This window comes from Eptatretus burgeri, chromosome 12 (genome assembly GCF_056783735.1).
Source record: "Eptatretus burgeri isolate ZD-2024b chromosome 12, Ebu_testis_v1, whole genome shotgun sequence".
Lineage (NCBI taxonomy): Eukaryota > Metazoa > Chordata > Myxini > Myxiniformes > Myxinidae > Eptatretus > Eptatretus burgeri.
In genome coordinates this window covers 17,052,381-17,068,186 of record NC_140972.1, presented here as the reverse complement: position 1 = coordinate 17,068,186, position 15,806 = coordinate 17,052,381, and the positions used below count along the sequence as shown (strand labels likewise).

The window sequence follows — 15,806 nt, the reverse complement described above, 5'->3', positions numbered from 1 at the left end:
CGAATAAATGTGCTTTATTGTTGAACTGTTCTCCCGCTTCGCTTCGTCTTTTCCTCCATTGAATCCCCATCTTGCTTCACGTAAAGGGTTGGTAGTGGGCTGAATACGCCCGATAATTAATCGAACCGTCGAGGTCGACGATAACACCGCTCGGTTATTCTGATAGTACGGAACGGGTCGCTTAAGTGGCCCGTGTCCGAAGTCGACCTGCGGCGAGGTGCGATCGCCCGGTCTACCCTCCGCGTGGGTACTTAGGTAGTTCGAATTTGGCGAGCAACCCTATCCCACGCGGGGGCTGATTGGCTCGATCGCGGTGAGACCGAAAGGTCCACCCGTGACTGGTTCCCGGCGTTAGTCCGAGAGGGTCACGACTGGATTGTCCGTCCGGTGGGCGACGTGCCGCGATTCGAGTTACGTGGCCGTCAGCACGCCGGCGGGCGCGAAAACCGCAACAATATGTATATATATATATATATATACACACACACACACAAGCCTGGTATTGGCGCAGTGGTTAGGGCAGCGGCTTGGGATCCAAAAGATCCTGAGTTCAAGCCCCGTTGAGCCACTGAATTAATACACCAGGGGGTTGACCAAGCCTGTCGTCCTTCCGAGGTCGGCAAAATGAGTACCAGTGTACTGGGCCGGTGTATACCCCGGTTAAAATAGATGTACCATATCCCTGTGTCGTAAGAGGCGACCAGGGTTGCGTCAGGAAGGGCATCCGGCGTAAAAATGTGCCAAATCATGATGCGGATCATACGGATGATCCGCTGTGGCGACCCCTAACGGGAGCAGCTGAAAGAAGAAGTAGAAGATATGTGTATATATTGTTACGTTTGAGGGGGGGGGGGTATGCATTCAAAGGGTAATTAGGATGTTTAATTAGGTATGCCATGCTGTTCGAGTTTACCAGGATCTCGATGTAATAAGTAGCAATTCAGTGGTGATAAGTTGTCAAGTAAATGTTCATTTCTTCAAGGGGGGAAATGATAATTGTCACGTAATTAGATAGGGACACGGGATAGGGTAAGTGTGTCTGCGTAAACCCCTTTTGGTATTCTCTGGAGACTGGCCGTGACGTCACAGGACAGTGCAGCGGATGGCTCCGCCCCGTGATCACGATTGGCAGAAGGCGACGGCGGTGGGCCAATAAACGGCTCGATTGGAAGTGACGAGGACAGGAGGATAAAAAGGTTCTGTTCGGGGTCGAAAAGGAAGAGGAAGAAGATCGGGACAAAACGATCGTGTTTTTTTGGTGTGGAGGCTGTTGCGCGGAGAGCGTCCTTGTTGTTGTGCTGATTTGATCGTGTTCTTCATCGTGTCTTGGAGCCTTGCTGAGCCTCGTGCCTCACCCTGGTTGGCTCTGGGGTTCTGCTGACTCGGAGTACGGGGTCGAACGGCGGGCGGACCTGCCTCCCTCTCCTGCTCGCAACTTGGCGCCAGAACTGGTTCCCTGGCGGCTGTGAGCGGACTTGGGCCAAGACCAGGAGGTCGACAGCACCACGGTTTCTCCTGCCCCCCTGACGAGAGCAAGGCCAGCTCGTCCGACGCCGATCCAGGGACAGTTGCGTCCACACCACGGTCCAGCCTGACCACCAGAAATAGCTACGTTGTGTGTGTGTGTGTGTGTGTGTGTGTGTGTGTGTGTGTGTGTGTGTGTGTGTGTGTGTGTGTGTGTGTGTGTGTGTGTGTGTGTGTGTGTGTGTGTGTGTGTGTGTGTGTGTGTGTGTGTGTGTGTGTGTGTGTGTGTGCGCGCGCGCTTGGTGCCTTAGAGGGTTTGAGATCTGTATATTCATTGGAATTGTCTGTGTTTTTCCCCACGCCCGATCCCACACCATCCCGTCGAATCGCCCCAGATCCCTTTTCTTGCCGAGTCTTGTTATTTCTGGTTAATAGTAAAAACAAATAAACATCATCAACTCAGTGAAAAGTGACTCGTGCCACCTTCCTCATCCCGTTTGCGGTAGAGCGATTAGAACCGCCATGTTTGGGTTATAAATAAATAAACTGCCTCAATCGTTTCGGCTCATTCTACGTTGGCGGGACTGTTCAAGTCCCGTGGACGTCACATTGGTGTCAGGGTGTTGGATGTTCGAACCCCTCTAAATTATATTTGGTATCGGGAGAATATACCAAGATTAAAATCTCGCCACGAATTGGAATATAAAATTACTTCAGAAAAGCGCGCGAGCGCGGGAAAATTTTGGCGGGATTTTTCAAATGAAAATTAATTGGCGGCAAACGGGACTTCTGCACCATGGCGGATGTGCAGATGTTTGAGGAGGAAGGCCACGTGTCTGGCAGCGAGTCGGGGGAAGATGGGAGAGACGGGGGTAGGGTTGGAACCTCCCCCATTCCGAGCGTGGACCATGTTTCATCGCCCGTAACGGAGCCGGCAGCGCCGGAAACCGGCGCGATGTCGATCCAGACAATGTTGGAACGTTTAATAGGGGACATGACGGTACAAATGGCAAATCAATTCGTGACACAGAGGGCAGAAATGACGGCACAGAGGGCATAAATGGCAAATCAATTCGTGACACAGAGGGCAGAAATGACAGATCAATTGGGGGTAATGGGGGTACAGTTGGGTGCACGGATTGATTTAATGAGGGATGAATTGGGGGAAAAGATGGAGAAAATGAAAACTGAGATGCAGGAGTGTGTGAATGTTAAATTGGGGGAAATACAAAGTAAATTCGAGGATAGATTGGAGGAAACAAAGGTAGAAATTACATTTGAGGGGGAAAATATACGGAAAAAATTGGTAGATAAAATTGATGCAACGAACATTCGGGTTGATAAAGTGGATGATAGCCTGGAACGTCATCGTGCCTGTGTGGATGCTCGTATGCAGCTGCAAGTTGAAGAGTGGGGAGAGCTGAGGAAGCAAGGGATGAATTTGGCGGAGGAGGTAAAAGGATTGGAGGCTCGTTTGGACGAACAAGATAAAATTATGAGCCAAGATGAAGTCTTGGATAAAGGCCTCGTAGAGCCGTCTTTTGTAAGTAGAGTGTCCGGGTTGGTTGAGGAGCAGCTACAAACTCGTGACGGAGCCTTGGAGGAGGTTGTGCAGGCCCAGAAGATCCTGCGGGAAGAGGTGAATCGGTCCATTCAACGTTTGGAACAGGAGGCAAAATTGACCCATGAGACCCTCACCACAAAACATCTTTGGCCGCAGTGGGCTCCGAAATTGGATACGCAGCTACAAGGGTGTTGGATCCCTGGGCTGGATTCGGACAAGGGAGAAACTGAGAAGCGGGCCACCGTAAAAGTGATCCCCCTGGTAAATTTCGACAGGTCAGGGAACGTTGAAGCTTTTCTGACGCAATTTGAGTGCATTTCCCGACTAAACGGGTGGAATGAGCGGGAACGTACAGGGAATTTGGTGGCAACGTTGCGGGGACCAGCTGCAGATGTGTTAAACGTGATCGCGGAGGGGATGTTGACCAGCTCCCACATTTGCGAGGCGTTGAGCTGTCGGTTTGGGTTTGCGGCAAACTGTGATCTGGTGCGGGCCCAGCTCCAGCACCGCAGATTAAAGCCGGGTGAGACAGTGCAGGAGCTGGCACAGGACATTTACCAATCAGTCAGGATCGCGTATCGGGACCTTACAGTGGAGGCATGGGACAGACTGGCACTAGAGAAATTTTTAGCTGCTCTTCCTGACCCTGAGGTCCGAGCGCTAGTGGAGTTACAGGATCCACCCACCGTTCACCGAGCGGCCGAGTGCGCGGCCAGGCTGGCCTCGTGGAGTCGGCCGGGTCGGGTTCCAGAGAGGTCATCGGTGACGATCCGACAGGCGGAGATCCAGGATCAGGGAGGGGGGCTGGGAGAAATTGGCATTACCCGAATGTTTCAGGAAATTTGCCAGAAACTGTTAAGTTTGATAAGGGGTAATTCAGTAGTTGGTGCGCCAAAGCGGCGGGGTCCAACCCAGCCAATAGAGCAATTCGATTATGGCCGAGGGGGTCCGGAACCGGAAGAGACATTACACCGATACTCACGGGGGCCTTTTATGGGGAGTTGTTTCCGGTGCGGGCGAAGAGGACACGTGCAACGATATTGCCGGTACCCGGCGATGGAGGGACCCTCCAATAGACTTTTAGACTCGGAGAGGGTGAATCCTCCTGCTGAACCGCCAGGTCTATCCGAGATGCCCTTTCATAGGTCGGGTCCGGAGATCACTGTCGGGGGTCCGGGAGACTAGATTGGGCTGAGCATATACGACCATGCTCGGCTGCTGAGATTGTCGCGAAGTGCCCTCCTTTGGTGGAAAAAAGTGAATTATGGAAAAATTGGCATGGGTTTGTAAGTTCTGCTGGGTTTTAGAGTGACAATCGGGACAGTGGGTAATTAGAAACAAAGCTGGCACGAGTGGCTGTCCAATGGCTGGTGCGTGGATCGGGTGAGAAGTGCTGTGTGCTGCTTCAAGTTAAGAAGTGAAATGCATGGTGCACACATTGATTTTTATTGGACATGGTGTGGTAACAGGGAAGGTCATGGTCGGCGAAGTGTTAGAAATGCAGGTGTCACATGTAAGGCCGATGGGGTGGGGGAGTCGTGTGGGTTTTGTGGGTGGGGATGATGTGCTTGTCCACAGGGATTGCTGAAGCTCACGGTGAGCGTGAATTGCGACCCCCTTCAAGGAGATTCACCACCTGGTGGCTAATGGTGACAGTGTCTGGAGGCAACTGGGAGAGGGTCTGGTTGGGCGACCAAGGCGGGTAGGACCTTGGCGACCCAGGAAGGCCAGAGGAGCCAGTGAGACCCCTTACAGAGTGTTGTACGGAATTAGAGCTGATGGCTACCAAGGGGGAGGGAATCAAAGGGAGCGGGGCGGAGAAACGTCTGGGTTGGACTAAAGCTTACCTGTGGGCATGGTTGCACCTGAGATGCCCCCATCATCTTGTGGTAACCCACCCCACTGCCATGACGGGATTCAGCCTGCATGATTAAAATGAGGACCATGACCTAGAAATGTGATGATGACCATGGTGTGAGTGTTGTGAAGATGTGTGAGTCCCACTCGATCCCGCACAACTTGACAGGTGCAGCAAGGGCATGATGTCCGCGTAATTTTGGGGCAAGCAAATTTGAAAATTGGCTCCCCAGGTAACGCTGGGTCTATTAGCATCCACTGGGGGAGGCGGTCAAGTGTAAATATCCTGTGAATAGTGTCGTTAAGGCTTAGAGTAGGAATGTAAAGTATGTGTTGTGTTTTTGTGGAACCTTTTGTTTCCCCTCCCCAGATCACTGGAAGAGTGCTGGGCAAGAGCGATGATCCAGAAGATGGAGTGCAACTTCGCTCAGTGCTCTCATGTGATAAAATAAAAAAAAAAAAAAAAAACGAATGATTGTTTAGGCGAGGATAAGGCCATAAGGGGGTAGTACATTAAGCAGGATAGGTAAGTTAGCTGCGACTCGCTGCCCATTGCCCCTCCTACTTTATTTTGTTAGGTTAATTAGGTGTGATTCAGTAAGTGTTAAGGCTGGTACGGTAGCGCCTGTGATATACCTTGCAGGAGCTGCGGTACCAGAGGAGGGGGCAGTGTTACGTTTGAGGGGGGGGTATGCATTCAAAGGGTAATTAGGATGTTTAATTAGGTATGCCATGCTGTTCGAGTTTACCAGGATCTCAATGTAATAAGTAGCAATTCAGTGGTGATAAGTTGTCTCGTAAATGTTCATTTCTTCAAGGGGGGAAATGATAATTGTCACGTAATTAGATAGGGACACGGGATAGGGTAAGTGTGTCTGCGTAAACCCCTTTTGGTATTCCCTGGAGACTGGCCGTGACGTCACAGGACAGTGCAGCGGATGGCTCCGCCCCGTGATCACGATTGGCAGAAGGCGACGGCGGTGGGCCAATAAACGGCTCGATTGGAAGTGACGAGGACAGGAGGATAAAAAGGTTCTGTTCGGGGTCGAAACGGAAGAATAAGAAGATCGGGACAAAACGATCGTGTTTTTTTGGTGTGGAGGCTGTTGCGCGGAGAGCGTCCTTGTTGTTGTGCTGATTCGATCGTGTTCTTCATCGTGTCTTGGAGCCTTGCCGAGCCTCGTGCCTCACCTTGGTTGGCTCTGGGGTTCTGCTGACTCGGCGGGCGGACCTGCCTCCCTCTCCTGCTCGCAACTTGGCGCCAGAACTGGTTCCCTGGCGGCTGTGAGCGGACTTGGGCCAAGACCAGGAGGTCGACAGCACCACGGTTTCTCCTGCCCCCCTGACGAGAGCAAGGCCAGCTCGTCCGACGCCGATCCAAGGACAGTTGCGTCCACACCACGGTCCAGCCTGACCACCAGAAATAGCTACGTTTGTGTGTGTGTGTGTGTGTGTGTGTGTGTGTGTGTGTGTGTGTGTGTGTGTGTGTGTGTGTGTGTGTGTGTGTGTGCGTGCGTGCGTGCGTGCGTGCGTGCGTGCGTGCGCGCGCGTGCGCGTGGTGCCTTCGAGGGTTTGAGATCTGTATATTCATTGGAATTGTCTGTGTTTTTCCCCACGCCCGATCCCACACCATCCCGTCGAATCGCCCCGGATCCCTTTTCTTGCCGAGTCTTGTTATTTCTGGTTAATAGTAAAAACAAATAAACATCATCAACTCAGTGAAAAGTGACTCGTGCCACCTTCCTCGTCCCGTTTGCGGTAGAGCGATTAGAACCGCCATGTTTTGGTTATAAATAAATAAACCGCCTCTATCGTTTCGGCTCATTCTACGTTGGCGGGACTGTTCAAGTCCCGTGGACGTCACAATATATATATATATATATATATATATATATATATATATATATATATATATATATATATATATATATATATATATATATATATATATATATATATATATATATATGAAGACCACAAGGGAAAAACCAGAGATGTCACTTTTTATAAATTTCAGGGTTATTGCACCTGCCAATAGTTGGCAACATAAGGTTTCCTCTCACAATATTACTTTAACAAATAACCAGGGGTGTCACATAATTTATATGGTATAAAGTTTAGCCGTGCAATGAAAAAACAAGTGTTGTCAAAGCTGAACAAGTAGAAACCCAGAGTTATCAGTACTTTACTCCTGGTTATCTCCCTTTCATTCATGTTAACTGTTCCACCATAATATTCAGAGTTGAGAAACTAAAAAATGAAAGGTTGTAAAACTTTCACAGCATAAACTCTGAGCACTACAATAGCCTATTTGGTTATATCATGGGCTCCGTAGTAGGTGCATATCGTGGTTCAAGCCTGGTCAAACCTTTATTGGGACTTTTATGGGACCCACGCCGTGGCTTAATGGTTAGCGCGTCTGAGTACCCATCCTCATTCGATGTACCCACCGCCCAATCAACCTGCTGAGGTATATGAGGGAGTTACATGAGGTGACTTCGGCTATCGCGGGGGTGGTTTCTCCTTGGTTTCCTCCTGGTTTTCCATCATATTAAGTTGTACGGAGTAAGAAATGGAGAATCCGTCGTCATATAAGCGAAATACCCTTGAGTATGGCATTGAACACCAATCAAACAAAAAAACAATGACCGTTTAATGTTGAAACAAATAATCTGTGATCACCAAAGTCATGTAATGTATGCTAATAACCAACAAGCATGAATTTGCTACACATCCTGGGTTAAAATTGCATGGCAATTATTAAACAAGGGAATAACCAGTGATGTCAGTTTGCAACATTGATTTGTTCTTTGCTCTTAAATTAAATAACACAGAAGCTTGGCAAATGCTACATGCTTACTTTGATTGGCCAATGATCACTCTTCCTTTTACTGGAAAAGAAATCTATATGACATTTATTAAACAGTCCACCAAAGTCTTGAAACTTTGTTTTTCAGTTTCATCAGAATTGACTTATCCTGACATCTCTGGTTTTCCCCTTGTGGTCTTTATATATATATATATATATATATATATATATATATATATATATATATATATATATATATATATATATATATATATATATATATATATATATATATATATATATGAATTCATGGTCGTGTACTACATAGCTCGATGGCAACAATGTGAACAAACCAATTTCTAAAACTTGTTTTCACTTTGGCATTATGGGGTATTTTGTGTATATCGGTGACAAAAAATTTAAGTTTAATCCGTTTTAAATTCAGGCTGCAACACGACAAAATGTGAAAAAGCCAAGGGTTTTGAATACTTTCTGAAGGCACTCCAATCCACAAAATGATGGTTTGATGCCATTGTATATAGTAATTTTTCTGGCCAATTCTGGAGTTGGGTAGTGCTGCGTTTTGTTCTACATTTTGTTTGATTTACAGTCAGGGTGTGTTCTCTTTCTCCAAAGGTGCAATCGTATTCCTTTCCTGCTTGCAAATGGCTAAAAGCAGCTTTGACTTTGTGGAGGGAGCCATTGTCCGCATCAGGCTCAAAAACTTTGTGTAAGTATTGCTATGTTTATGGGGTATAGGGCAGTAGTTTGGTAATAAGACCTTGACACCACTTGTGTTAATGTGGTGTATTGGACCTTTGAACATGTATCAAGGACATGTGCTTGGGAGAATTTGCTGGTGCATGGTCCATGCGAGAGATTGCCTTATCAATTTTAGAATTGAGGATAAGTATGGTTCTTCTCGTGAAACTTGATGGTCATTGGGCACATCAAGCTCCAAAACTTTATGCAAGTATTATTATTAGGATTATGTTTCAGCTGCCAACTTGTCCTAACTCCAAAGATATGTTGCATTTAAATTTTGTGACTGGATTTTAATCTGTGATTCCTTAAGCCCAATACCTCTCGATTGTTTAAAAAAAAAAAAAAATTACACTTAAGTTAGAAATGCGACGGGATGGTGCATCGTTAGCGCACTTACTTTTGAGCTTTTTTTAACATGAGTTAGATTCCTGACATGACTATAAGCTCAAATTGGTGCTTATCAAGCAGGCCGTTTCATCACAGTATGTACCTTCCCTCGAGCGGACGTTAAGCCAGTTGTTCCATCTGCTGGCATTAGTTGGTGAGCATTAAAGATCCCACGGTACCTTTCATGAAGAATAAGTGAGTTATCACTGGCAACCTAAACAAATTCCAAATACATGTCGCCTTCAGTTGAACATCATGCTTGGCCAGCCATTTCAAAAATGACTTGGGCCATGCATACATGCTGTTTGAGCCATAGACCATATGTTGTTGAGATAATGACATAAAGAGGAGAGTAATTTGTATAATATTGGCTTAAAAGATTTTATGAGTCTCTTTCATTGTCGTTAAAATGCGTTGTTTCCTTGTAACCTGTATGCAGCACTTTTGATTTGTGTGAGCTTTTTCCTGGACCCAACCTCAACATGATAATTGGGCCAAATGGCTCAGGAAAATCCTCTATTGTGTGTGCCATCTGCCTTGGCCTTGCTGGGAAACCTTCTTTGCTGGGACGAGGTGATAAGGTACTGTTGTGAAGAAAACTTGGCCTGATCAAGCAATCAGCAATACTCTGAGTTGAAATATTTATTGTTACATACGTACGGAGAAACATTGAAGCAGAAAAGTACAAAATCTCTGTCTTTCTCGGACAGAACACTCATTTATATAGAATGTAGTTATGAGCATTTTCCCACCTGAGGAAGCATCAGGAGATAAGAAAACGGAATGGTAGTCATCCCATTCTGACAAAGCATACACCAAGACTTTGTGAAATTTTAGTAAAACAACATGTCACTCAATGTTCCTCAATTTCTTAATAAGCAGAATACCATTTATGGTTTTAAACCCATTCACAGTGTGCGAGCATGGGAATTCATCTCCCACACATTCGTGGTTTGATTACAAGCAAGCAATTTGATTCACAGAACAATGGACTCGCTCATCCTCAGGGCAGTACATGTTGCAATTGTGCTAAGGCAAACGTTTGGGCTGTTTTCTCTCTTCAAGGACATGATAAACGTATTTCGTTTCTTGTACAAAAACACTTTCATTTGCTTTGACTCTGGGTCAGATCTTTTACCCATGATCCTTCTTGGTGAACAACTCCATTTATGGTGACAAAACGACTTCAGTTTATTACAGTGCTTTGCAACAGACGTTATACCTTTACAAGCATTTTAAAGCATACAAGAGGAAATGAGTACATATATTTGTGGACAAAGAGCGTCGATCTCACTATGACAGCGTGATTAATGCAGAACACCAAGGCTTGGCGATAGTCGTGTGATCAACAGAGCTTTATCATCACCTCACATGACAGGAAATGGTTGGTGCAGAATATTATGCATTTCACAAGATGGAATAAATTATTTTTCTTCCACAGAACCTTGTCACCAAATTGTGCCATTTGTAAATTGCCCTTCCACCTCTTCTCTTCTGCGACCACTGTTATAGACCAGTGTCAAATAAAAAGTCCAATTTTCTTTCCTTCCTTTTCATTGCTCCAATGTCGATTCAACTTTATTTTCATGCTTTGTTTACCAGCGGGGTTTGTGTACGTTCATTCCGATCCCAGTAAAAAGTCAGTTTGAACTTTGAATCAATTTGGACCAAGCAGTGGGGCTTGGAGTGGGGAGCCCCTGCCAACTCCTCAGCAAAACTTGTATTTGACAAAGCTGATCCAAATATGAGAGCGAAGCTTTTATTTGCCAATAACTCCACATAGCAGATAAAGTGATTGCGGATTAGGACGGACTTCAGATTAGAACCAGTGATTTTTGTTTGTTTGTTTGTTTGTTTTTTTCTGTTTCAAAAAAGTGCCTTTTCCATTTCCAAAAAGGTGTACATATATACTCTATTGTTTGCATGCCTGTTCAGGTGTACATATCTACTCCATTGTTTGCAGAAACCTACTGTAATGTTTGTAGGGATAAAATGAAAGTGTCCCTGAATTTTTTGAAGGTTGTGGTGGTGGAGGTGGAGGTGGAGGTGGATTATGTTTTAATATCAAGAACACTAACCATGCTCGCATCTTCTTTTGTTCACTTTAATTTTTCTTAATTAGACGTCCTCCTTTGTTCCCTCTTGTTAGCTCCATTACTGCTTGGAACTTTCTTTCATACCTTTCTTTACCTCTTTGAATGGTGTATCTAAAAAAAATGCAGTGTATTGTTTTGTTTACTTCCAAATTTTTCTTCTTTCAGCTTGGACATTTTGTGAAGCAAGGAAAAGAGAAAAGTATGGTGGAAATCGAACTGTACGTGTTGCACTCTGATTTGGTTTGATTACTTGCGTTTTTTCATAATGTGGAATTTAAAAGCTATTATAAAGAAGAAACCTTATTGTAAATAGTAATACCCACTCGCTGGGAGCGAGACGATTGTCTTTCAGAATTGGCATCGTTTCCCCAGCTGCAATACCCCCTCCCGTCGACATGTCAGTGGTTAAAGCACTTACATTATTTCGCTTATCCAGGTGATAATCATTAGTTGTCTCCCCATGCTCGTGGAGATAGGTTATTTAATGCTCATAATCTGACCCTGGGTGTCCTGAGCTCAGCCGTTGGTGTAGATTGTTCCAGCCGTTTTTGATTCTATAATTACACTGGTCGACAAAATCGAACTTTTTTTCTTCTCTCGTCAAAGATGAAAAGTGATATACACTTTTCTAGACCAGTTTTGCACGCTGATTCCAAATCTGTTTTTAGTTTTCTTATGGGGCATTTTGTTATCAAAATAGGATTTGTATTAATTTCAGCACAATTTAGGTAATAATCACACATTAGGCAGTTAACGTTACAACTTTCTTCATTTTTCAATATTGTCATGGGGGTGGCCGGCCCAAATTAACCCCCGACCCAAATTTGTGGTAGCCAGGCGGTTAACACCGACAGCCCCCAGACGGCCGAGTGGTTCCTTGTTAAGAGGAGGCGGACACATTGATCGACATAGATTTTAACACGTGCTCGAAAGGTATGTTGGAGAGCAATAGCGGACGGCGAAGGAGTACTCGGAATGGAACGGATACACGGGGGTTTAATCCGTGAACCCACTACAATTAAACGAATACAACTTCTTCAAAAGGAATACATTTAATGAACACGCAAATATTTACAAGACGATAATTCAAACAGTAATAAGAATGAGATGAAATAACTAAATCCTACGGTTGAGGCCTCGCACACGGACGCAAACACAGACAAGGGGGTGACAAAATGAAAAGAAGAAAAACCCCTTTTGCAGTACACTGGTACTCAGCTTGGGTCAGAGCTGATCCATGTCGAACCCAGAATGGAGGCGCCTCCACCATCCACCATCCAGCTGCAAGAACGCGTGCAAAATGGCGCTTCTCTCGTCGCAGGGCAGACGTACGCCAGGCAATCCACAAGCAGCTTTCCACACGCCGGCTCAAGAAAGTGCCAGCCTTCCTCTTCCAAATGTGCTACCTGCCTCGTGCAGTCCTTACACCGACCTCGTGTGTGTACTCTGCTGAACTCCCGTCCTGAACAGACGGAAGCCTTCCACAATCCCCACGTGCAATGCACCAGCCTCTCCTCAATCCACCTGTGCAATGTGCCTGCCTCTCCCATCTCTTCAATCACTCCTCTCTCCTCCTGCGCTCTATATCCTCCGCCTCTGGGGCGTGGCCCGCTTGGCCCCCAAACCAGGAAAAGGCGGGGCTTCTCTTGTTTGTTGTCGTTTCAGGGATGCGTTTCCCAGATTTACTGCCTGGCTTAAAATATAAAAAACAGAGGGTAATCAAGTACAGAGGAACTTATTTTTACTCCCTACGGCCGAGGCTAATTAATACCGCACCACCCCTCATGTGGTGACACGTAATACTTCAGCTCAGATTCCCTCACTTCGTTCCATCGAGATGCTTTCTAGTCGTCCACGGACTGAGCAACTCTACACAATGCTAAATTCCCTATTAAATCCTTCCATCGACCCCCACAACCGTAACAATATAATTTCCATAAACATTGTACACACTATACACTGAGTTAAATTTATACAGTATTTTCAGATCCCGATATTCGTGGACCCCGCATATTCGCGCTTCATAAAATGTGACCTGCTTCTATATTTGCATTTTTTTTTGCTGTTTTTTCACATTTTTGCGGTTTTTTTCACGAGCGTATTTGCGGTTTCTCTGACCTGCTTCTACATTTGCGGCCCTGTGCTTCGCGTATGCACTGATTTTCGTGGGCGTGTATGTGTTTTTGAAATTTTTTTTATTTTTGTGGACGTATTTGCGGTTTTTCACATGATTTTTTTTTTAATTTGCCCTCATGAATCACAAACTGACAGGAACCTGTCTCCATTTTTATTCCTCCACTGACGAAGTCGCCAGGGCTATTATGTTTTCGTGTTGTCCGCACATATGTACCTACGTCTGTCCGTCCGTGCTAAATCTCGTTATTGTGATATCTAAAGAACCGTGGAATTGATTTTGTTCAAATTTGGTTGCAGTATATATTGACACAACAATGATTTGATTAGATTTTGGGGTTATTCGGTCAAAGGTCAGAGTCCGTGTTAGGTTTTCGTTACCACGATAACTTTAAAAAGGCTGAAGAGATCTAAGTCAAACTTGGTACAAGTATATATAATGATGTATACATAAACTGATTAGATAATGGAGTCATGAGGTCATAGGTCATGCCAGATAAAAATGTGATGTGTGAGAACAGCTGAAGGGATTTCAATCAAACTTGGTATAAGTATGTATCATGATGTAATAATGTAGGTGGAGGCATGTCTGTCGAAATATCGATATCACAGATTGCCGTTGTTCTTGTTCCCATTGAAACAATCCTCGACATTCGCGGCGTTTTTCAGGAATGTAATCCCCGCGAATGTCGGGTACACTCGGGTACACACTAACAGTACACACTTTTGAAAAAAAAAATAACAACTTAAAAACGTTGCAAATACGATATTCTTTTATTAAATTTGTCTGGATTGTCACAATACAACATCCAGCAGTAGTCTGCCAGCATACTTTTGGTCCGAAAACCTTGGAAGCGATTTTTCCATTGCCTGAATGTTTTTATGGAAGCGTTCACCCTGTTCGTCAGTCACTCACTGTGCCAAGATTTCCGCGAAAGCAACCTCGATGTGAATGAAAAAAAATGTACTTTCAAGGACATGTGAAGGCCCATTTTTTTATATGCATCGAGCAGTTTCTGGACTCCATCTTTGTATGTGGGAGACTTGTGATTACCCAAAAAGTTTCCACAAATTTATTTGAAAGCCTGCAATGCTTTTAATTCTAAGATATTGAGGCTTTCTTCAAAGTCTTCATCCTGCTTCTACAGGATTTTCTGATTTGGGGCCCTACAAAGATGACCCTCCAATTTCATAACACTGAAGTTTGGATATTTCTCAAAAAGGTATTGAAACCCTCTCAAATTCTTCTTACCCATCGCTTTCACAAATTTCTTCATTAAACCGATCTTGATGTAGAGAGTTGGCAGGAAAATCTTCTTTGGATCAACTAAAAGAGAATGCTCGACACTGCTTGTTCTTGGCTCGTGTGTGCTTCATTGATGCCAGTCACATCTGATGAAATGATCTGTGGTAGCACGACTGTCCCATAGGCATAGGAAACAACAGTATTTTGTGAACCCTCCTTGCATGAACATCCTCCATTAATTATAATTGAGGCAATAACCTTTCACATATGACCAGTCTCATCACAAAAACGAAATGTGCTGAAGGAAAACCAAAAACAGATTTTGAATCAGCATCCCAAGAGCTATTGAGCCCACCTGTAATTATATGTGATGAAAATGACTTGTTGGCCAGTGTTATTAGATGTACAGGGAATTGCCTTATTTTGTATAGTGGGATGTGTAAGACAAATGCAGAAATAAATATATATATATATATATATATATATATATATATATATATATATATATATATATATATATATATATATATATATATATATATATATATGTACTATACAAAATATTTGCATTTTAAATGTACATTTTGTAACTGTTTGTTTTCCAGTTTTAAGGCCCACAAAAATGTGATAATTATTCGGGAGATTGTTGCTTCAAGCAACAAGTCCACTTGGGCAATAAATGGTGTCCAGGTTAGCCTCAAGCAGGTGGAAGAACAAGTGGAGGCTTTGAACATCCAAGTTGAAAACCTCTGCCAATTTCTTCCACAGGTGAGTGCGAGTACTCCAACACTGGTTATGAGTTGATGCATTGTGTGTGAACTTGTTCTTACCAGCTTAAAAAAAAAAAAATTACTTATTGATATATACTGCTGTCAAAACTCTGTAGTATCTCTGGAAGACACCGGAAGTATGTGCGAGGTTTTAATTGATCATTACTTTTGCCACATTGAAATTTATGGGAAGTTCTGTCAAATCAAACCTTTTATTCCAATTGACTTTAATTGAATGTGAGTTCATAAAACCAAGACTTGTCAGCCTTGTCACCCTCGCCAAAGGCGAGGGTATTATTGCATTTGGGTCTGTTTGTCTGTCTCTCAGTTTGTTTTTCCGCACAGAACTTTCGTGTTTTTCTCCACAACCACTTGTCGGATTAAGACATTTTTCACCATGGGTGCGAGTACTCATCTTATATATTATTTCCGAGTTTGTGGTTTCGTGTCGCGCTATCTTCGACTTTGTTCTGCGCTCAAGTAACGTGATATTCGGCTTACATTATCTCAAAGACCATATGAGGTGCATGGTACAAAAAAAGTGAATAAAATGGTTCTGAAACGGTGAAATCGTATTCCACTTACTGCATTAAAGTAAAATTACTACTGATACTCTTCATCAGTTCCTTTCTCAAACACACCCACCCCAACATGTCGCGCAGAGCGTGGGTTATGCTAGTGTAGATTGTTCTAATGATAATTATGATGTCATAGG

At 44.3% G+C, this 15,806-nt stretch overlaps 1 protein-coding gene across 7 annotated transcripts in view; it reads left to right on the top strand.

Annotated features, from left to right (window-relative positions):
- SMC5 (structural maintenance of chromosomes 5) overlaps positions 1 to 15,806 on the top strand; it is a 166,685-nt gene that overhangs the window by 3,504 nt on the left and 147,375 nt on the right. For 6 of the 7 annotated variants that reach the window (XM_085849690.1, XM_085849692.1, XM_085849693.1 and 3 more), the window contains exons 2-5: positions 8,331 to 8,424; positions 9,286 to 9,427; positions 11,108 to 11,160; positions 14,927 to 15,089. In XM_085849690.1, the coding sequence (XP_085705816.1) occupies positions 8,360 to 8,424; positions 9,286 to 9,427; positions 11,108 to 11,160; positions 14,927 to 15,089 (423 nt within the window). In that variant the 5' untranslated portion in view covers positions 8,331 to 8,359. The remainder of the gene's footprint in view (positions 1 to 8,330; positions 8,425 to 9,285; positions 9,428 to 11,107; positions 11,161 to 14,926; positions 15,090 to 15,806) is intronic. The other variant, XM_085849696.1, reaches the window with a different exon arrangement.